The sequence below is a fragment of the Tiliqua scincoides genome, chromosome 3, assembly GCF_035046505.1.
Source record: "Tiliqua scincoides isolate rTilSci1 chromosome 3, rTilSci1.hap2, whole genome shotgun sequence".
Lineage (NCBI taxonomy): Eukaryota > Metazoa > Chordata > Lepidosauria > Squamata > Scincidae > Tiliqua > Tiliqua scincoides.
The window spans coordinates 16,709,995-16,732,047 of record NC_089823.1 but is presented as its reverse complement, the minus strand read 5'-3'; the positions used below and the strand labels follow the sequence as shown (position 1 = coordinate 16,732,047).

At 46.9% G+C, this 22,053-nt stretch overlaps 1 protein-coding gene across 1 annotated transcript in view; it reads right to left on the bottom strand.

The window, feature by feature from the left end:
• CNTN5 (contactin 5) overlaps positions 1-22,053 on the bottom strand; it is a 278,579-nt gene that overhangs the window by 26,514 nt on the left and 230,012 nt on the right. The window contains exons 15-16 of the mRNA XM_066618972.1: positions 11,414-11,484; positions 8,674-8,908 (exon numbers count right to left, since the gene is read on the bottom strand). Coding sequence (XP_066475069.1) covers positions 8,674-8,908; positions 11,414-11,484 — 306 coding nt within the window. The remainder of the gene's footprint in view (positions 1-8,673; positions 8,909-11,413; positions 11,485-22,053) is intronic.

Here is a 22,053-nt window from a genome sequence, read left to right as displayed (position 1 = left end):
CTTGGAGCTGCTCCGAACTGCTCAGATCTGCGCCACCTCTTTAGGTGACGCAGATCTGAGTAGCCCTATTGGGCTTCTGCAGTGTTTCCTGGGCAAAGGAAACACAGGCAGCCCCAACCTCGCTCTGGATACAAGGCAGACCAGCCAGCCTCCCCGTTCCGGTGCGGGCAGGAGGTCTGGTTTAGAGGGTTGAGCCTCCGTTTGCCTGAAGACAACATCCAAAGGTCACCAGTTCGCGGCCACCGGCCACCGGCACCATGCGACCTTGAAGCAGCTGACAAGCTGAGCTGAGTGCCAGGTAAGGCACAAGAGTTTAGCATCTGGGCGAGGAGAAGGCAAGGAGACCTCTGAGTTTTGGAGAAGGAGAGGAGGAGGAGGAGCAGGAGCAGGAGGAGGAGGTAAGTGTACTCATTCTAACGCTTTGTCTTTCTAACTCCCTGTCTTCTAACCTTAACCTTACCTTTAAAGCAACCTTAAATCAAAATTGAAAGTTAGCACCTAAGGGAGGTACATAGGGCTACTCTGAGCAGGAGCAGAGTCCTACTCGTGAGTAAGAGTAAGTCCTACTCGTGAGTAAGTGCCCAAGGGTCAGGCATTTAAATCAAAATTGAAAGTTAGCTGCACCTAAGGTAGCACTTAATCGAAGGAAGGGAGGAGGATAAAGTGAAAAGCAGGTTTTCTACTTGTTTAAATTAAACCTATACTTAACCCAGGTTAAACCTAATCTAAGTTAGAACATAACCTAAACAGGTCAGTAAATTGGGACACAGGATCTAGAGAGCAATAAATAATTAAACAAACCCAAATAAAAACTAGCTTGAGGTTACAAAAACAGTCCAGCCTAAGAGAACAGAACTAGGAGGGAAAGGACCTAGGAAGGGCCAATTCCCAACCCATTAAGAGCCCCATTAGGCTAATCCAAGCAGTCCATTCAGGAGCCTGCAGAGTAGGTCACGCCCATCAGCAGCCATTTGCCTTCCTGAGCTTTTGTAAACTCACCTGGGAAGGCCAGCCCCCTTTCAATCAGGAAGGAAGGAGGGGGGAGGAGCCAGCCAGGACTATAAAGCTAGGCGGGCCATCGCGTGAGGCTCTCTGCAGACGCGTGTGGCCTCTGGGAACCAAGTGCCAGGTAAGGCACAAGAGTTTAGCATCTGGGCGAGTTCAGCAGCAGGGTGAGGAGGCCAGGGCCCCATACACTGCCCTTCCTCTTCCCTTGAGAAGAGGGCTGCTATCCAGTGTACGGTTTTAAAAGGACCCCTAAATAAAACAACAAAACAATAACAAAAAAGCTATGCAGTCAGACAGCCAGCAGCAGGGTGGGGGCTATCCAGTGTTCTGCATCGAGTGCCACATGTATGATTATATGCCTCTGGGGCATAAGTCATGGGTGTGTCCTCGATGCAAGGAGCTCCAGGGTCTCAGGGAACGCGTCCACTCCCTTGAAGCCTTGGTGGCCGACCTGGAGAAGCGCAGGCAGCCAGAGGAGGACCGTGGGGAGACTTCCGGGGACGATCAGGCTTCGTCCCAACCTCAGGCGTGCAGCTCCTCGGCTGCCCGGGTGGGAAGTCTCGGGACTGGAGGACGTCATCCTGGAGAGGAGGGAAACAATCCCCTAGGGGGGACCCCTTCTCCAGGGGATGGGCCCGTATCCGAGCGCACTCGGGATACTCCTCGGCGGGAGGGGGGTTGGGGGCTTCTTGTAGTGGGGGATTCGATTATTAGAAACATAGAGAGGGGGGTTTGCGACGGATGTGAGGACCGCATGGTGACTTGCCTGCCTGGTGCGAAGGTTGCGGACATCACTTCTCGTCTAGACAGGCTGGTAGACAGTGCTGGGGGAGAGGTAGCGGCTGTGGTGCATGTCGGCACCAACGACGTGGGCAAGTGTAGCTGGGAGGTCCTGGAGGCCAAATTTAGGCTTTTAGGCAGGAAGCTGAAAGCCAGGACCTCAAAGGTAGCGTTCTCTGAAGTGCTACCTGTTCCACGCGCAGGGCCAGCTAGGCAGGCGGAGATCAGGGGTCTCAATGCGTGGATGAGACGGTGGTGTAGGGAGGAGGGGTTTAGATTCGTTAGGCACTGGGGAACGTTTTGGGACAAGCGGGGCCTGTACAAGAGGGACGGGCTCCATTTGAACCAGAATGGAACCAGACTGCTGGCGCATAACATTAAAAAGGTGGCAGAGCAGCTTTTAAACTGATCCCTGGGGGAAGGCCGACAGGAGCCGAGGGGCATCCGGTTCGGGACTCCTCATCCCTATGGGATGAGGATGGGGAGGTTAGAGAACAACAAGACAAAGGCAGGGTAGGAGAAGAAATTGGGAAAGGTAGGGTGATGGGATGTGATAGACGGTTTGGCACAATGAGAGGATGCGGGGACAAAGGAGCGAATAAGCAGCCCATCCTGGGGCATTCCGTGTATAAATGCTTTTATGCGAATGCCCGAAGTCTACGAGCAAAGGTGGGAGAACTGGAATGTCTGGTGACAAGGGAAAATATTGACATAGTGGGCATAACGGAAACCTGGTGGAATGCGGAGAATCAGTGGGATACCGCAATCCCGGGCTATAAACTCTACAGGAGGGACAGGCAGGGGTGTGTTGGAGGTGGGGTGGCCCTTTATGTTAAGGAAGGGATAGAATCCAGCACAGTAGAGATTGAAGGTGGGTCCGACTCCACCGTAGAATCTCTGTGGGTTAAATTACCAGGCTTGTGCAGCAATGTAATACTGGGGGCGTGCTATCGTCCTCCAGACCAGAAATCTGATGGGGACCTTGAAATGAGGAAACAGATCAGGGAGGTGACAAGGAGGGACAGGGTTGTAATCATGGGGGACTTCAATTATCCTCATATTGACTGGGTCAATTTGTGTTCTGGTCACGATAAGGAAACCAGATTTCTTGACGTGCTAAATGACTGTGGCTTAGATCAGCTAGTCAAGGAGCCCACCAGAGGACAGGTGACTCTGGATTTAATTTTGTGCGGTACGCAGGACCTGGTTAGAGATGTAAACGTTACTGAGCCATTGGGGAACAGTGATCATGCTGCGATCCGTTTTGACGTGCACGTTGGGGGAAGAATACCAGGCAAATCTCTAACAAAAACCCTTGACTTCCGACGGGCGGACTTCCCTCAAATGAGGAGGCTGGTTAGGAGGAGGTTGAAAGGGAGGGTAAAAAGAGTCCAGTCTCTCCAGAGTGCATGGAGGCTGCTTAAAACAACAGTAATAGAGGCCCAGCAGAGGTGTATACCGCAAAGAAAGAAGGGTTCCACTAAATCCAGGAGAGTGCCCGCATGGCTAACCGGCCAAGTTAGAGAGGCTGTGAAGGGCAAGGAAGCTTCCTTCCGTAAATGGAAGTCTTGCCCTAATGAAGAGAATAAAAAGGAACATAAACTGTGGCAAAAGAAATGTAAGAAGGTGATAGGGGAGGCCAAGCGAGACTATGAGGAACGCATGGCCAGCAACATTAAGGGGAATAATAAAAGCTTCTTCAAATATGTTAGAAGCAGGAAACCCGCCAGAGAAGCGGTTGGCCCTCTGGATGGTGAGGGAGGGAAAGGGGAGATAAAAGGAGACTTAGAGATGGCAGAGAAATTAAATGAGTTCTTTGCATCTGTCTTCACGGCAGAAGACCTCGGGCAGATACCGCTGCCCGAACGGCCCCTCCTGACCGAGGAGTTAAGTCAGATAGAGGTTAAAAGAGAAGATGTTTCAGACCTCATTGATAAATTAAAGATCAATAAGTCACCGGGCCCTGATGGCATACACCCAAGGGTTATTAAGGAATTGAAGAATGAAGTTGCAGATCTCTTGACTAAGGTATGCAACTTGTCCCTCAAAACAGCCACGGTACCAGAAGATTGGAGGATAGCAAATGTCACGCCTATTTTTAAAAAGGGAAAGAGGGGGGACCCGGGAAACTATAGGCCGGTCAGCCTAACATCCATACCGGGTAAGATGGTGGAATGCCTCATCAAAGATAGGATCTCAAAACACATAGACGAACAGGCCTTGCTGAGGGAGAGTCAGCATGGCTTCTGTAAGGGTAAGTCTTGCCTCACGAACCTTATAGAATTCTTTGAAAAGGTCAACAGGCATGTGGATGCGGGAGAACCCGTGGACATTATATATCTGGACTTTCAGAAGGCATTTGACACGGTCCCTCACCAAAGGCTACTGAAAAAACTCCACAGTCAGGGAATTAGAGGACAGGTCCTCTTGTGGATTGAGAACTGGTTGGAGGCCAGGAAGCAGAGAGTGGGTGTCAATGGGCAATTTTCACAATGGAGAGAGGTGAAAAGCGGTGTGCCCCAAGGATCTGTCCTGGGACCGGTGCTTCTCAACCTCTTCATAAATGACCTGGAGACAGGGTTGAGCAGTGAAGTGGCTAAGTTTGCAGACGACACCAAACTTTTCCGAGTGGTAAAGACCAGAAGTGATTGTGAGGAGCTCCAGAAGGATCTCTCCAGACTGGCAGAATGGGCAGCAAAATGGCAGATGCGCTTCAATGTCAGTAAGTGTAAAGTCATGCACATTGGGGCAAAAAATCAAAACTTTAGATATAGGCTGATGGGTTCTGAGCTGTCTGTGACAGATCAGGAGAGAGATCTTGGGGTGGTGGTGGACAGGTCGATGAAAGTGTCGACCCAATGTGCGGTGGCAGTGAAGAAGGCCAATTCTATGCTTGGGATCATTAGGAAGGGTATTGAGAACAAAACGGCTAATATTATAATGCCGTTGTACAAATCGATGGTAAGGCCACACCTGGAGTATTGTGTCCAGTTCTGGTCGCCGCATCTCAAAAAAGACATAGTGGAAATGGAGAAGGTGCAAAAGAGAGCGACTAAGCTGATTACGGGGCTGGGGCACCTTCCTTATGAGGAAAGGCTACGGCGTTTGGGCCTCTTCAGCCTAGAAAAGAGACGCTTGAGGGGGGACATGATTGAGACATACAAAATTATGCAGGGGATGGACAGAGTGGATAGGGAGATGCTCTTTACACTCTCACATAATACCAGAACCAGGGGACATCCACTAAAATTGAGTGTTGGGCGGGTTAGGACAGACAAAAGAAAATATTTCTTTACTCAGCGCGTGGTCAGTCTGTGGAACTCCTTGCCACAGGATGTGGTGCTGGCGTCTAGCCTAGACGCCTTTAAAAGGGGATTGGACAAGTTTCTGGAGGAAAAATCCATTATGGGGTACAAGCCATGATGTGTATGCGCAACCTCCTGATTTTAGGAATGGGTTAAGTCAGAATGCCAGATGTAGGGGAGAGCACCAGGACGAGGTCTCTTGTTATCTGGTGTGCTCCCTGGGGCATTTGGTGGGCCGCTGTGAGATACAGGAAGCTGGACTAGATGGGCCTATGGCCTGATCCAGTGGGGCTGTTCTTATGTTCTTATGAGTTATTCCATCTGCTCTGAGCGTGGGAGGATGGAGGCCAGGATGGAGGCCAGATCAGAACGAAACATCTGGACTGTTGTCGTTCTTGAAAGATAGAGCCTTCTTTCAATTGTAAAAATCCCTACAGGGATTTAAATTAGCCTGCCTATGTAAACCGCCTTGAATAAAGTCTGAGGAGAAATCTGAGGACCTAGAAAGGCGGTATATAAATACCTGTATTATATTATATATTATAGGACTGAGCTGTCCTTTCACCCAAGAAACAGACCTGGGAAGGTTATGTCTTGCCCCATGCCATTTGATGTGGAGCTGCCCCCCTTGGGATGACTGTCTCCCTACAATGCCATATATTACTGTTGTGAGCGCCTCAAATATGTTGGAGCCTTGACTGTCAGGATGGGAAGCAGCTGGCATATCTACAAAACCCAGTTTAACTGACACAACTTTTTTCAAAGACTCCGAGGAACTGTTAGTGAGCGTGTAGAGAACTGTCAGTGATTCCAGGTCAGCCTCACAGAACTACAACTCGAAGAGTACCCAAAATAATCTGGCTCCCGACAGCATGTATGCAGTACCTTTTAATCTTTTATCTCTCGTGGAGAAAAACAGAGGAAGAATCTTCACAAGAGTGAAAAAAAACAAGGAAATCCTGCTACACTGAGTTGAGCTCTTCCCTTCCAAGTGACTTCCTTGGCTGTCTTTATCATACTGCTGTGATAAGAAGATTTCAGCACACAGTTAGGTCCAGAAGTGTGGTAAAATGGTTGCCTGTGCGGGCTCTCACTTTCTTCAGCCTCCTGATCTAGATACTCTGCTCATGTCATGACTTACCTCCTGGCAGCCTCTTTACAAGGAATGCTAATCGGGTAATGCTCGGCGGACAATTGTGGGCTGAGGAAGATTCTACCTTTTGCTTATGAAGATATTAATTATCTCCCCAATGGCTTTCTGCAGTACAACTAGGAAATGGACAGGCTGATGGATAGAATACAAGTTCTGTTAGATTAAAAGTTTGAAAAGGCAGCTCTATGTTCATGAATATAAATGGCATGAGGAGCAGAGCAGCTGGAGTTTTCAAAATAACACAGGTTGGGGGAGGTGGAAGGGGAGAGTTTGCCTGAATTATGGATTACAGGTACTGCTTCCCAAGAGGCGAACAGTACTGATCAGATGAGTTGAATAAATGTCCCACTACGCTTTAGTTAAAAAACAAATTGGAATAGGAAGTACAGTGCTTACGGGATCTCAAGTGCAAATTGATTTTAAAAATCAAAGCGGCGGCTGGTGAACTGTGGAATGGAGGTGAGAGCAGATTTTGTGCTCACTCACTGGTAATGTAACCCCTTGGCCTGAAAGATGGGAAAGCAGGAAGTGATAGGAAGTGACATCTTGGACACCAAGATTTATATACAGGGGGAACCCCATATCTGCAGACCCTGTATCCATGGATTCAGTTATCTGTGGGTTGGGTCCATGGGCACCTGAGTGCATACCCCCTCTGTAGGCTGCAGCCCCACCCCAGGCCTACCCCAGGCCTCCTAATGCCTTATAAGATATTTAAAATGTCACTTCCGGTTTCTCCATGAAACTGGAACTTATGTATTTTGAGGTGCCAAGCTCAGTTTGAGTCTAGTCTAGGGTACCTCAAGGAGTTCCTGGAGGCTCTGAAAGTTTTCCATAGCTTTTGGCTGGTTTTTGGCTAAAACCTGAAGGGTCTTTCAGATGCATCTGGGAGGCTTTCTGAAGTTCCAGGAAGGCCATGTTTGGCCTCCCCATGCCTCAGAACACCTTCCAGACACAACCAGAAGTAACTTCCAGTCATGCCTGGGAGGTCCTGTGAGGCCCTTCCACAGACTTCATTTTTTGTGGAAATTGGAATCCACAGGGGGTCCTAGAACAGGACCTGGATACCAAGGGCCCAATGTAGTATTTATTAAATGTATACACTGTTTTTCCTTAAAACATTCAGAGTAGCATATAAATAAAGATAAAACACTCCCTTGTTTGGGAATGTTTCATTACAGAACTTTGTAAAAATAGCAGCAACTTATGGCAAAGTGGTTCTGGACTTAGACCTGGAAGATCCAGGTTCAAATCCCCACTCAGCCATGAAGCTTCCTGGGTGTCTTTTGGCCAGTCACAATCTCTCAGTCTAACATACCTCCCAGAATTGTTGTGAGGACAAAAAGGAGGGAAGGAACTATCTACATCACCTTGAGCTCCTCCAGCCATTTGTGCTGGTGGCCTTGGCGCAAAAGATAGTGGTGCAGCTTTTGCACTGTCCAGCAGTTAAGGTGGTGGACTGGGAGATTTGCCACCATAAACCCTGAATAAGATTGGGATGCTAATATAGTAGCAGCAACAGCAACTCATGTTAAGTGCAGCAGAAAAGAGCAATACGGTATTTTCAAGAGGGAGCCTGATGGCACAACAGAAGAAGGGCATTCTAGAGGTAAGGTGCCTCAACTGAGAAGACCCTGTTCCTTGCTTCTACCCGCCTTAACATACAAGGCTGCTGTGTACTGAGTCAGATCACTGTCTGTCTAGTTCAGGACTGTCTATTCTGACTCTCCTGAGTTTCAGATAGAGGACTGTTGTTTTCCCCAGAGCTTTAAATGAAGTAGATTCAAAGCACTGCAGACAGTAAACTGTTTGTATACGGCCCCTTCCCACACCCCCAAGGGCATAAGGACCCCAAGGGCATGAAGTTCTTACGGAACACAACTCCATGAGCTGCAGGAGGCTGTGTCTTCCCCTATGCACATGGGAAACTCCTTCCCTCTTCACAATAAAAGGTTTCGATCCCAGCCATTGCAAACACACCAGAAGTTCTCAGTGCTCTCTCATAAAAGAGAAACCAAGTCCACTGGTCAAGAACTACTCAGAACTACTTGGGGACTCTTCATCACTCAAGACAGAGGGGAACGCAGAACACGATTCAGATTTCCATATGAACTGTGATGTAGCTTTTGTGCATGTAAGCATTTCCATTCATTTCAGTGGAGGGAGCCCAACCAGATATGCAATGCACGTGCGTTCCTTAAATGGGGAGCCCATGTGGCCCGGTAGTCCCATATCAGAACTCCCATACCTCTTAACAATTGCTGGATGAGGACAATAGATTTACACACCAACCCTATACATATTTCCTCAGCACTTTGTTAAGTCCAGTGGATGAGATCACTGGGACTTATCATGGCTGAGGAAGCAGCTGAGGATCAGAGCCATAGTTAGCAAGCTGCAAAAAAATTTCAGGCTTTACAAACTCACCTCCCTCTGCAGAACAGATAACCACAATAGGGCTGAATGGCCCATCTCCTTTGTTGTTATAAGCACCAACTTTCACTTCGAATGGAGTCAGAGGCGGCACACTCTCATCTCTGTAGATGAACTTGGAAGCATCAGACGAGGTCACCATTTTTTCCTTCCAACCTCTTGTTCCATTAGGCCTGAAAGCCACAATGTAGCCAAATCCTTCTCCATTCTGAAACTCTTCAGAGACTGGCTAAAGAAAGAGGAGTTTGGTTACTTCTCAGGTATGGTACACCTCACTAAAGTTTACAATCTTCACAAAGCTACTGCTTCTCTGGAATAAGAGAAAACTGCAATAATGACAATTGCCCAATATTGAACAGGAACAGAAGTACTCATATGATGAGATTGATCTCTCAGGATTTGGGACATGGTCAGTATGACGAAGCCCTCTAAGCTACATGAGACATGCAGCACAATCCCAAGCACATTTACTTGAAAGAAAGTCCCATTGAAATGGTTTCAATGGAGCTTTCTCCTTATAAATCAGTTTAGGATTACAGCCTAAGGGCACAATCCTAAAGTGCCCTTGAGCTGGCGCAAGTCCTTTGTGGGTGGGCAGTGGGCGGTCCCGTGGGTGGGGGTCGGAGAAGCGGGGACAGGGCCAGCATCCAACACTTATGCCAGATCCTAGCCCCATTCCCGGGCAGCCTTGGGCAGCTCCGGGCTGCTTGAATTTGCGCCACTTCTTCAGGTGGCGCAGATCTGAGTAGACCCATTGGGGCCATTGTAGCACAACATGGGGTAAGGGGAATTATTTCCCCTTGCTTCAGGTCAAGCCACAGCCAGCCTGGACCTTGCATTGGACACAATGCAGGCCCGCTGGCCTGCCTGTTCCAGCACAAGTTAGGATTGCTCTGTAAGAGAAGAAAGAGAACAATTTATCAGAAAATTGGAACTATACATTTCATGGTAGTATACATTTATACAAATTATTTCATTTGTTTAATATTCTTTTTTTTGCCTGCATTTAATTATTGTTCTAAATAATTATTAGAATTATTGTTTCTATTTGTTCTAAATAGAAAATTTAAAAAATTGCAAAAAATATTGATATATGTTGTTTTTGGCTCTAATGATCAATATGGAGGAAGAAAATTTCCATAGTTGGGCATCCAAGTTTTTCAGCCATTATTTTAAAAACTGGCACCTTCATGTCTATGTGTAAAATTACAACTGACTTTCTTTAAAACCCACAAGATTCTTTTTTTTTTTTTTTGCTGTTTGAAAAACTAAACAATTGTTTGAAATCTTAAGAGGTTAGTAATGATCTCCTGATCTCCTTAAAATGAGGTGTCCATAGACAATCAAGGGAAAAGCCTACTGCCAGAAACTGGAGTATAATGTCAAGCACATTATTGAAGATTTCATGGGAAGCGAGCTTAACAATCCCATACCTTCAATTTAACAAGAGAAAAAAGTTCTCATGATGAATGGCATTGTGCAATTGACAAATGGCATACTTATCAGAAAGCACAGCCATCGCTGGTTTATAGTAGTCATTCATTTATCTTGGGCTCAAGATAGGCGTTCTGAGACTTTCTCTCAGATGGTCTAAAACAGGGGTGCCCAAACCCCGGCCCTGGGGCCACTTGCGGCCCTTGAGGCCTCTCAATGTACCCCTCAGGGAGCCCCCAGTCTCCAATGAGCCTCTGGCCCTCCAGAGACTTGCTGAACCCCTCACCGGCCCAAAGCAAGTGCTCTCAGCGTAAGGTCGACTGTTTGACCTCTCGCGTGAACTGTGGGATGAAGGCTTCCTCCACTGCTTGCTGTTTCACATCTGTGATACAGTAGTGGCAGCAAAGGAAAGGCTGGCCTTGCTTTGTGCAAGGCCCTTTATAGGCCTTGAGCTATTGCAAGACCTTCATTCATTCATATAAGTTCATCTTTAATATATTCATTTATGTAAACATATGTAAATTTATTCAAATTTTAAATGTAAATTAATTCTTTTTTCCCCAGCCCCCGACACAGTGTCAGAGAGATGATGTGGCCCTCTTGCCAAAAACTTTGGACACCCCTGGTCTAAAATACTGGAGGACAGAGTACATGTTATCCTCTCTTCCCTATACTGCACTACTGCACTGGTTGCTGCAATGTAGTTTGCTGAAACAATGAGCTAAAATTGCATTACCAGCACTCAAGGGTTGCAAAAGTGGTAAGTGTGAGCTGGCATGGCTGGGGGAGAAGACTAGGGACCCAATCCTATCCAACTTTCCAGCACCGGTGTAGCCACAATGCAACAAATGTTCCCATACCTTGAGGAGGTCTCTGTGACTGTCTCCCCATCATAGGATTCAGTGCACACCTCATTGACACGGCTACACTGGCACTGGAAAATTGAACAGGACTGGTCCCTGGGTGACCTGAGCTCACTGATGAATATTTCACATGGATGACATAGTTCTTGAAGGTGAGCCATGGCGAGTCCAGGTTCAAATCAAGCTCTGAATGAAGTGAAAGCAAAGCAAAATATATGTGGGATTTTTGTGTGTGAGAAAGTACCAAATTGTCAGTCCTTTCTCTCTACACATCAAAATGTGAGCCCCAGAGAGATTTTAACACACATTTAAGGAATGATCTTTTGTGTTCCTGTCTTGACAAGCTTTGCTGTGGGGAAACCTCAGTGCAGACCTCCTTACCCTGCCCTCAAAGAAGTCAACATGAAATGAGGCCTTTAATCAAAAGGGTCCCTTACCTCCCACGCTATTACTAATTCATGCCGTCTTCCACTTCTGCCACTTACGTTAGCAGGGGCTGTCTTTGGAACTGTGAACAAAAAGAGGAAAGACAGAGAGAAAAATCAAAATGCCCAGGTTAGTAATATTCTCTCTCTCCCCCTCCCAAAAATACCCTTGTCAGGAAGGTGCTTATAGCCTGGGTAAATCAGGTCGAAAAGAAAAATAATTTGGAAAGAAATTAAAGGAAGATGCAGCTTTGACAGCTTCAGCTTGAGATTTGAACCTTCTTCTAAGAAATCCTGTAGTGAAACAGAAGGGCAAAACATGTATCGAATGAACCAAAGATATGGCTTACTTATGTTTATGCGAATTGAAAAGAAAGCAGTTTAAAATTATGAATTAACCCTCTCTCCTATCCAGCACATGTAAATGGAAGGCAAGATAAACTGGACAAAGCCTATGGCAGGTCTGCAGAAATTCTCTGTCAAATGAAATTCAAACCTCAAGCCAACTGTAGTGGCCCACCAAGGTCTGAACAAAACTCCTGGTTTTGATATACTCTGGGTTAGGTATACTCCGCCTCTTTGCCTCCTAGAAACTCTTTTCCTATCATGGGCTTGACTGATTAAACCTGTCAATTTTGACTGTTTTGAATGCTTGAAACAGTCATACATTCACAGTTCGGATTTGAAGGCAGTTTCCAATCACAGTTGGCAACCTTCAGTCTCGAAAGACTATGGTATTGCGCTCTGAATGGTGGTTCTGGAACAGCGTCTAGTGTGGCTAAAAAGGCCGATTCGGGAGTGACAATCCCTCCCACACCAGGAGCAAGTGCAGTCTGTCCCTGGTCTTCTTCCCTGGCTATGGGCCTTCCTCTTAGCCTCAGACTGTTGGAAATGTGTCTCTTCAAACTGGGAAAGGCCATGCTGCACAGCCTGCCTCCAAGCGGGCCACTCAGAGGCCAGGGTTTCCCACCTGTTGAGGTCCACTCCTAAGGCCTTCAGATCCCTCTTGCAGATGTCCTTGTATCGCAGCTGTGGTCTACCTGTAGGGCGCTTTCCTTGCACGAGTTCACCTTAGAGAAGATCCTTTGGGATCCAGCCATCATCCATTCTCACGACATGACCGAGCCAACGCAGGCGTCTCTGTTTCAGCAGTGCATACACGCTAGGGATTCCAGCTCGTTCCAGGACTGTGTTGTTTGGAACTTTGTCCTGCCAGGTGATGCCGAGGATGCGTCGGAGGCAGCGCATGTGGAAAGCGTTCAGTTTCCTCTCCTGTTGTGAGCGAAGAGTCCATGACTCTTCCAATTTCAGTTTCCAATATCTAGCTGCTATTAGGAGACTAGAAATAAGCAACTTCACCAAGCCTGGAATGTTCTCTGCTGGATAATTTCACAAAACTCTTATTGGTTCAAATTCCAACCATTTTCCAATATATTGCTTAATTAGATTCAAATGAGGCCTGGGCATATCTACAATTTGATTAAAATCCATCCTTTCTGCAATGCACCCCAGCAGTACCAGAATCTTATTTGTCTGAAACATTTTGTTAAGCCAAACTGGGGTGAGATCTCTTCATATTGTGCCTCTTGGGTATTATAGCTTTAAAAAAGCACAACACAAAATGATTATAATTTAATTACATAAAAATAGTTTAAATTATGTGGAAGTTATCAAATCAGGAATTATTCTAAATGACACCCCCAAGACCTTGTCCCCAAGATGGACCCCACATAGTCCACAGGCCATCAGTGGGCTATCTCTGACACATCTAATGGCATTTCAGAGACACTATCCTGGATCATGGCAGACAGCTGCACCCTATCCTAAGTTCTTGACTATCATCATAGCCATCAGTGAATAGTCTTTGGTAGATAATGGAGGCACACTAAAATGTCACATTAAATCAGAGTGCCATTGACTCCCCAGTTCTTCTCTCCTTGGTGCACAGAAGGTTTTTGCTTTATTTATCCATCTGTTGTCCTGGTGATTTAGAGCACAATGCCCCTTTAACTTATCTCAGCTGATGGCCTTGTTTGTGACTCAGTCAGAGATGAGCACCTTTCTAGAGGATTGCTGATAATAGCCTTGAAGACTGGAGCTCTCCTTAAATGCGTAAGTGTTCAAAGAATAAACCTGTCGCAAGAATGAATCTCTTTCTGCCACAACTGTAGAATACAGAGATAGCAAAATTCTCTTGAATGAATAACCACTAAAGAAATAAATAGATCAAAGGAATACATTTTTCGCTGCATTGCACCAAAAACATACAGTCAGAGAGGGAACACTCTTAAATGAATAAATGTGCAATGAAGAAAGCTATTAAAAGAAACCATATATATATTTGCCTGCCCTGGGACTCTATATTTGCCATTTTCCTTAAGACTTCACTTAATAGTATAAGATACAGTTATACTATAAGCTATTTACTCATACTCCGTGTTTACTACCACATAATTAGTACCTTGTTGCTAGTTGAGAGTATTAATTATCAGCTGAGATACACATGAGGGAGACTGGCCAATAAATACTGAAGTTGTATGGAAACGAAGCCAAAAATAAGTTGTGTGGGAAGCGATGTGAAGTATTTATCCAATGTGAATTTATCCTATGCGATGTGGAGTGAATACCATTGCTTTTCAATGCACCATTGATGTCAGAAACCTACTGTGCTTTATGAATAAATGAGAAATCCATTAGCCATTCTGTTGATCATTATAGAGGTGTTTGTTTCCGATAAGAGAGGTTTACAGCCTGAGAGCCCAATCCTGAGCTGCCGCCGCATCCTACGCACTCAAGGCAGCTGTAGGTGGCACCTCGGGAAAAGGGGAGTTTCATCCCCTTCCCCCTGGGTAAAGGAAGTAGCCTCGCAATGGGTAAAAGCCTCCATGTCAGGTGGTGAGTGTGACACGGAGGCTTTGGATCCGGTGGAGCTTCCTCCCTCCCTACTCCCTCACCCCAGCCAACCTCCCCACACCCTCTCCCCACCTCCCGGTCACACCTCCTCCCTGCCCTCTCCCCACCCTCTGCCTACCTCCCCCTCCCTGGAACACCTCCTCCCCGCCTCCCCCCATGCCCCTGCTTTCCTCTGCTGCTCAGCAGTCACCTTCCCCCCGAGGATATCTCTGGTGGCCTCAGTGGGCCGCTGGATAAAGTGGTTGCCATTTTGGCAACACTGCACCCAGTGGCCCCACTAAGGATTGGATTGGGCTGTCTATTAGTTTACAGCCCTGTCTGAACCAGCACTGGCACAGCTAGGCCGTATATAGCCTGTATATCCCCTTACACCAGATAAAGCCCCAGCCTGCCCAATGGGGCTTCTCAGATCTGTGCCAGCTATTTAGCTGGTACCAGTCCGAGCAGCCCTGTGTAATGCTAATAGGACCGGGAGGGAGGAGAGAATACTGCCCCAGCCCAGTTGAGCTGACCCTACTGAGAATGAATTAGTTATCTGATTGAAGTCACATACCAGTTAAGCAAAGTGTAAACGTGCTTCTCAAATAATTTTTGAAAGCTTCATATTTGCCCAAAGGCCAGTTTTTAATTCTACCTACACAGAAATGAGCATGTAAGTGCTAAGGGAATTGTCAGGTAGGCACGGACTAGCAGATGACCTTGATAGTGAAGTCTACCACTCTTTTTTCATTCAAGGTCACACAGTGGATATATCAGATCTGCCAAAGCCTTTCTCAGGCATTCAAATCTGCAATACTGTTTTCCTCTTTCTTGGCTGCATGCAGCCATTAACTGGACATGCAGCTCTAAACTTATTCCAAACTGTAATCTGTAAAACACTGCCTTGGTCCATTATGTGCTATAAAGCATTTTTGTTTGTTACATGTAATGTGTGACCTTGATCAAGTCACTCCCATTCATTCATTCCTTCATTCATACATTCATTCATCCAGACTGCAATCCAAACTGGGTGCTCAGCCAGCGCAAGTCCCTTGTGCTGGCCTGGGACGATCCCAAATGTGACATAAAGCATGTTTACGCCTCCTTGGGTGTTAGCTGGGTTGGCACAAGGATGTGTACTGGCCCAAGGAGGCTTCATCCAGCCTCTGCTGCACCACCAAAGATGAGTTCGTGCCAGCTAAGCTTGGCCAGCACAGGGGTCGGGGGGGGGCATGGGGAGGACAGGAAGAAGGCGTTCTGAGGCAGGGGGAAAGCAGGTAGTGGATGGGCCCATGGGCAGGCAGCAGGAGAGCGGAGGGTGGGAGTGGGGGTCCTGACCTCGTTCCCAAGCAGGACAGCACGGCTCTGGGCTGCTCAGATCTGCACCACCTCTTTAGGTGGCACAGATCTGAGTAGACCCATTGGGGCTGCAGTGGCTCTCCCCAGGGTAAGGGGAAGCGTTTCCCCTTTACCTCAGGCTGAGCTGCTTGCAGCCCGAAACTCGCACTAGATACTGCACTAGATGCCACCTCCCTGTTCCAGCACAAGTTAGGATTGCAGTCATTCATTCATTCATTCAGTTTTACTAAACTTTTTCCCCACTTTTCAACCCGTAAGGGGACCCAAAGTTGCTTGCAGAAAATAATCAAATTATAAAATGTGAAAAACCATAAAATCACAATTAAAACAAATATAATAGTATACCATAAAAAACAAGATAACTTTAAGATGGCAATTCTTCATGGGTGCTAATTTCTTTTTAGGGGATTTGCAGCAAGGCCTGTGTGATCTCATAATTGGTTGGTGAAACAGGGGTAAAGCTAAGCTAGGCTCCCCCCCCCCCAGGCCTGTCCAGTGTAAGAGGGGGGTTACAGACAAAATTTGGTCAACACTTTGAGGCAATTTAATTGATCAAAGCAGGCCCAGATAAATTCCCAGATGATACTAGGCTCAAGGAATTTGGTTTGGGGCTCCTTTAAGCAATCGGTGCTGGGCCAACCTCAAAGGCTGCATGGCTTGAGGGGTGTGAAGCAACCCAAAGCTTCCTTGACTTCTTAAGTGGTTGGTGGTGATAAGCTGGGATCGCAAGGGGATGATCAGCAGTGTGGAACCAGAGGGGAACCAACCACAAAAGGAGGAGAACAGAATTGCACACCCTGGCTATCTCCTCCAACGTTAAAGCTTGCACTGAAAGGAGGGAAGAGAGTTAGGTGAGTTGGGACCTACTGTAGAGTTTGTTAAATTCATTAAAGTTGTGGCCTAATTTCAATCCAGATCACCTTGTCCCATGTTATCTGGATAGAGTAAGCAGGCAATCTGTCTTCACGGCAGAAGACCTCGGGCAGATACCGCTGCCCGAACGGCCCCTCCTGACCGAGGAGTTAAGTCAGATAGAGGTTAAAACAGAAGATGTTTCAGACCTCATTGATAAATTAAAGATCAATAAGTCACCAGGCCCTGATGGCATCCACCCAAGAGTTATTAAGGAATTGAAGAATGAAGTTGCTGATCTCTTGGCTAAAATATGCAACTTGTCCTTCAAAACGGCCATGGTGCCAGAAGATTGGAGGATAGCAAATGTCACGCCTATTTTTAAAAAGGGAAAGAGGGGGGACCCGGGAAACTATAGGCCGGTCAGCCTAACATCCATACCGGGTAAGATGGTGGAATGCCTCATCAAAGATAGGATTTCAAAACACATAGACGAACAGGCCTTGCTGAGGGAGAGTCAGCATGGCTTCTGTAAGGGTAAGTCTTGCCTCACAAACCTTATAGAATTCTTTGAAAAGGTCAACAGGCATGTGGATGCGGGAGAACCCGTGGACATTATATATCTGGACTTTCAGAAGGCGTTTGACACGGTCCCTCACCGAAGGCTACTGAAAAAACTCCACAGTCAGGGAATTACAGGACAGGTCCTCTCGTGGATTGAGAACTGGTTGGAGGCCAGGAAGCAGAGAGTGGGTGTCAATGGGCAATTTTCACAATGGAGAGAGGTGAAAAGCGGTGTGCCCCAAGGATCTGTCCTGGGACCGGTGCTTTTCAACCTCTTCATAAATGACCTGGAGACAGGGTTGAGCAGTGAAGTGGCTAAGTTTGCAGACGACACCAAACTTTTCCGAGTGGTAAAGACCAGAAGTGATTGTGAGGAGCTCCAGAAGGATCTCTCCAGACTGGCAGAATGGGCAGCAAAATGGCAGATGCGCTTCATTGTCAGTAAGTGTAAAGTCATGCACATTGGGGCAAAAAATCAAAACTTTAGATATAGGCTGATGGGTTCTGAGCTGTCTGTGACAGATCAGATCTTGGGGTGGTGGTGGACAGGTTGATGAAAGTGTCGACCCAATGTGCGGTGGCAGTGAAGAAGGCCAATTCTATGCTTGGGATCATTAGGAAGGGTATTGAGAACAAAACGGTTAGTATTATAATGCCGTTGTACAAATCAATGGTAAGGCCACACCTGGAGTATTGTGTCCAGTTCTGGTCACCGCATCTCAAAAAAGACATAGTGGAAATGGAAAAGGTGCAAAAGAGAGCGACTAAGATGATTACGGGGCTGGGGCACCTTCCTTATGAGGAAAGGCTACGGCGTTTGGGCCTCTTCAGCCTAGAAAAGAGACGCCTGAGGGGGGACATGATTGAGACATACAAAATTATGCAGAGGATGGACAGAGTGGATAGGGAGATGCTCTTTACACTCTCACATAATACCAGAACCAGGGGACATCCACTAAAATTGAGTGTTGGGCGGGTTAGGACAGACAAAAGAAAATATTTCTTTACTCAGCGTGTGGTCGGTCTGTGGAACTCCTTGCCACAGGACGTGGTGCTGGCGTCTAGCCTAGACGCCTTTAAAAGGGGATTGGACATTTTTCTGGAGGAAAAATCCATTATGGGGTACAAGCCATGATGTATATGCGCAACCTCCTGATTTTAGAAATGGGTTATGTCAGAATGCCAGATGCAAGGGAGGGCACCAGGATGAGGTCTCTTGTTATCTGGTGTGCTCCCTGGGGCATTTGGTGGGCCGCTGTGAGATACAGGAAGCTGGCCTAGATGGGCCTATGGCCTGATCCAGTGGGGCTGTTCTTATGTTCTTATGTTCTTAATGTGTTGGCAACCTTCAGTCTCGAAAGACTATGGTATCGCGCTCTGAAAGGTGGTTCTGGAACAACAACAACAACAACAACAGTATTTATATACCGCTTTTCAACAAAAAGTTCACAAAGCGGTTTACAGAGAAAATAAAATATCTAATGGCTCCCTGTCCCAAAAGGGCTCACAATCTAAAAATATGCAAAAGAACAGCAGCAGACAGCCACTAGAAAAGACATTGCTGGGAAGAGGCGGGCCAGTTACTCTCCCCCTGCTAAATAAAAGAGGAGCACCCACTTGAAAAAGTGCCTCTTAACCAGTTAGCAGGGGTTAACAGCGTCTAGTGTGGCTGAAAAGGCCGATTCGGGAGTGACAATCCCTTCCGACGCCGTATGGCGAAGTTGGAGTGTCCAGTGCGCGAAGCCTGGGTAAAGAAGGTACGGAGGATAGACTGTTACCCATGCAGCAAATCCCCCCTCTCCACGTCGCTGGAATGGTCCAATGGAAAGGCAGAAGCCAATATGGTTGGTTCCAGCGGCGTCGCAGGAGTTGCCAGAGTGTGACTGTGTACAGCCATGAACTGCCTCAGGGACTCCGGCTCCGGATTTTGCCTCGAGGTTGACTCCTGAAGCCTTTTCCACAACTAGATGTAGCCACAAGGCAGTGGAGGTTTGGGATCAGAGCAGGCAATAAAGTCTTGCATATCAGCCAGAAAGCTGAAATTTGGAAGACAAATTGCAGACACCACAATTCAGAGGAAAAAGAGAAGGAGACAACATGGCTCCTGTGAAAAGGGGAATATGAAGTATACAATGGTAATGTACTCCCATACTATCTAGATTACTGCAATGTGATACCTATGTAGATCCAAACCCCCTAATAGGCAAGTCTGGCTTGTTTTATACCTAATGGCCAAAGCTGGGAACAAGAATGAAGGCTGGTAGTCTGGATTTGATAGAGGGGAAATTTCCAGTAGCTTCCAAGAACACGTACAGTATGGCCACAAAGGCCCTATGCATGGGATTGAACCCGTTTAAACCTGCATAGGGGCTTTGAGGCCATCCAGTATCTATACTTGCAAAATGCAAGATTTATTCACGTGTGTGTGTGTGTGTGTGTGTGTGTGTGTGTGTGTGTGTGTGTGTGTGTGTGAGAGAGAGAGAGAGAGAGAGAGAGAGAGAGAGAGAGAGATATTGTATTATGTATAGTTAACAATTTCTTTTTCATGGTGTTTGATCTCCGTTAAGAAAACAGGGTTGTCAACAGTACACCAGAGATTCAGCTGGTTCTTGAATTCCATTATTATTTTCTTTTCTTTCCCTTTCTTCTTCTTTTAAAAAACAACAACAAAGCAAAACAAAATATTTTTCTTTTGCTGCAGACATCTGAGGAAACCAACAAATGTTAAGTGAAAACCCTTTCACAGCACGAAAGGGCAGCCCTGAAGTTCTCACCCTTGCAGGAACACATTTCACATCTCATCTCTTCTGGAATTAGATGTGAAAATGTGTCAGCTCTTGCAAAGGAGTTGATATTCCCACAAGAAGAAAATAACGGAGTGGCCAGGGTATTGCAGGCCGTAGTTTCACACAGCGCATACTGCTGAAATGTTCATTCCCCCATTATTTTATCCATTAGAATTATTGACATGATAATGCATGCAATTTAAATTATTGGGTTTTACTTGTTCTGTGGAGGCCTTGGCCTGGCATATATCTTGGAAGAAGAGTGGCCACTTTCACGGGTTCTAATGAATCTGTGTATGTGTGTGGTGTGAGAGCAGGGTCCACTTTTGAACTAGTAGTTGGCAACCTTCAGTCTTGAAAAACTATGGTATCGCGCTCTGAAAGGTGGTTCTGGAACAGCGTCTAGTGTGGCTGAAAAGGCCGATTCAGGAATGACAATCCCTTCCACACCGGGAGCAAGTGCAGTCTGTTCCTGGTCTGTCTCCCTGGCTATGGGCCTTCCTTCTTTGCCTCTTAGCCTCAGACTGTTGGCCAAGTGTCTCTTCAAACTGGGAAAGGCCATGCTGCACAGCCTTTTGAACTATACTTTTGAACTATACTTCAAAGTATATTATGAAGTCTATATAGAGAAACCCCACGTGGACAACTATTCTCATGGAAGCCTCTTTTCATTTCTTTGGGACTTCTGGTCTTTAGGGGTCAGTGAACCTTGCATCATAAAACTTGATGCATGGAGGTTCTAGGTATCCACAACAAGACAGACAAAAATTTGTTTGGGATCTGGCCTGGGGCCCCGCTGACATGGGGACCCCAACACAGGCGCATTCCCAACCAGTGCACTTTCCCACAGTGGCAGTAACAGCGACGCGGAGCCTCCCCATCTTGCCATCAGGACTGGCCACAAGGAGGGCACGCCATACCCAGTGGCAGCTTGCCCCTGCAGTCCGCCTGTTGGAGGAATGAGGATGGCTGTGGGGACAGTAAGCCAGGCAGTGGGGCAATTGGCTCTACTGTGGTTTCCGGCAATAGGCACAGGTGCCCTCCACAATCGCAAGCAGGCTGGTCCCCCTGCGATTGAGAGAGAAGCCCAGTCAGGCAACTGGTATCCAGGGCAAAGGGAGTAGAGCCACTGTCACAGGGCACCAGAGGGACAGAAGTGGCAAGTGCTTGCAGGATCAGGGGAGTGGGGCTGGGAGGCTTTAAGGCTGGGCTTCTGCAGCCTGGCCAAGACCAAAGGGATCAGGGATGCTCCATATAACCCCAGGCTAGCAGGTGGTGAGGGCAGTTTGGAGGAGGCTAGCTAGCAGATAGGACACTGGTCAGCCAGTGAAACGGAATAAGGCTGCTGGTAGGGAGGAGGACCAGTAGGTGATGGAACCCCCTTCCCCTGCCTTTCTCTGAGGCTACTGGATCCCTTGGCAAGCCAGGAGACTGGAGGGAGCCCAGTCTTCTCTGATTCATTCTCTGGCTCCAGCTGCAGCCTCTCAAGATGCCTAAATATTGGTCGCCCCAGGGGTAGCTGTCCCTCCCCCAGTTATGCAGGTTTACTTCCCAGACAAGCTGGAGACTCCTTTTGATGTTTACAAGAGGTTTTGATAAAGGAGGCTGTGGCTTCCAATTTAAATACTGGAGTGGTGGCAGCCAACTGAAGTTTATTCATACTTTTTCAAGTCAGTCCTTGACCCATCACAACATAATATGCCAGTAAACCTTGCAGCAGCTAGACTAGAAATACTATTTCCATGTTGTGGATGTAGAGAGCTGAGATGGAGGGAATACTGGTTGCCAGAAGCATTCAGTGACTTCATTGAGAACAAACAAATGTACCAAGCAACCTGCTGAAAAGGGCCAAGATGCCTTGACAAACCCAACATAGTTTGGCTGCAACCCTAGAACAATTTCCTGGGAGTAAGCCCCACTGAATATAATGGGATGTACATCTGAACAAACATGCAGAGGACCGCTCTATAAAATGGTTTTGTGTCTGATATGTTTGCAAATAAGCTTGCCAAATGGTTTTCTTTAGAACCATGTCTGATCAGAGCTTGAGTTTTGAGAACAGCAAATATTTGATGGCTTCAGAATGGAAGGGATTAAGGGATGGTCTCTGGGTTTGGAGAACTTTCTATTCCAGTGGTTCCCAAACTGTGAGCCATTGCTCCCCGGGGAGCTGGGGAAGCCACCCACAGGAGCCACAGA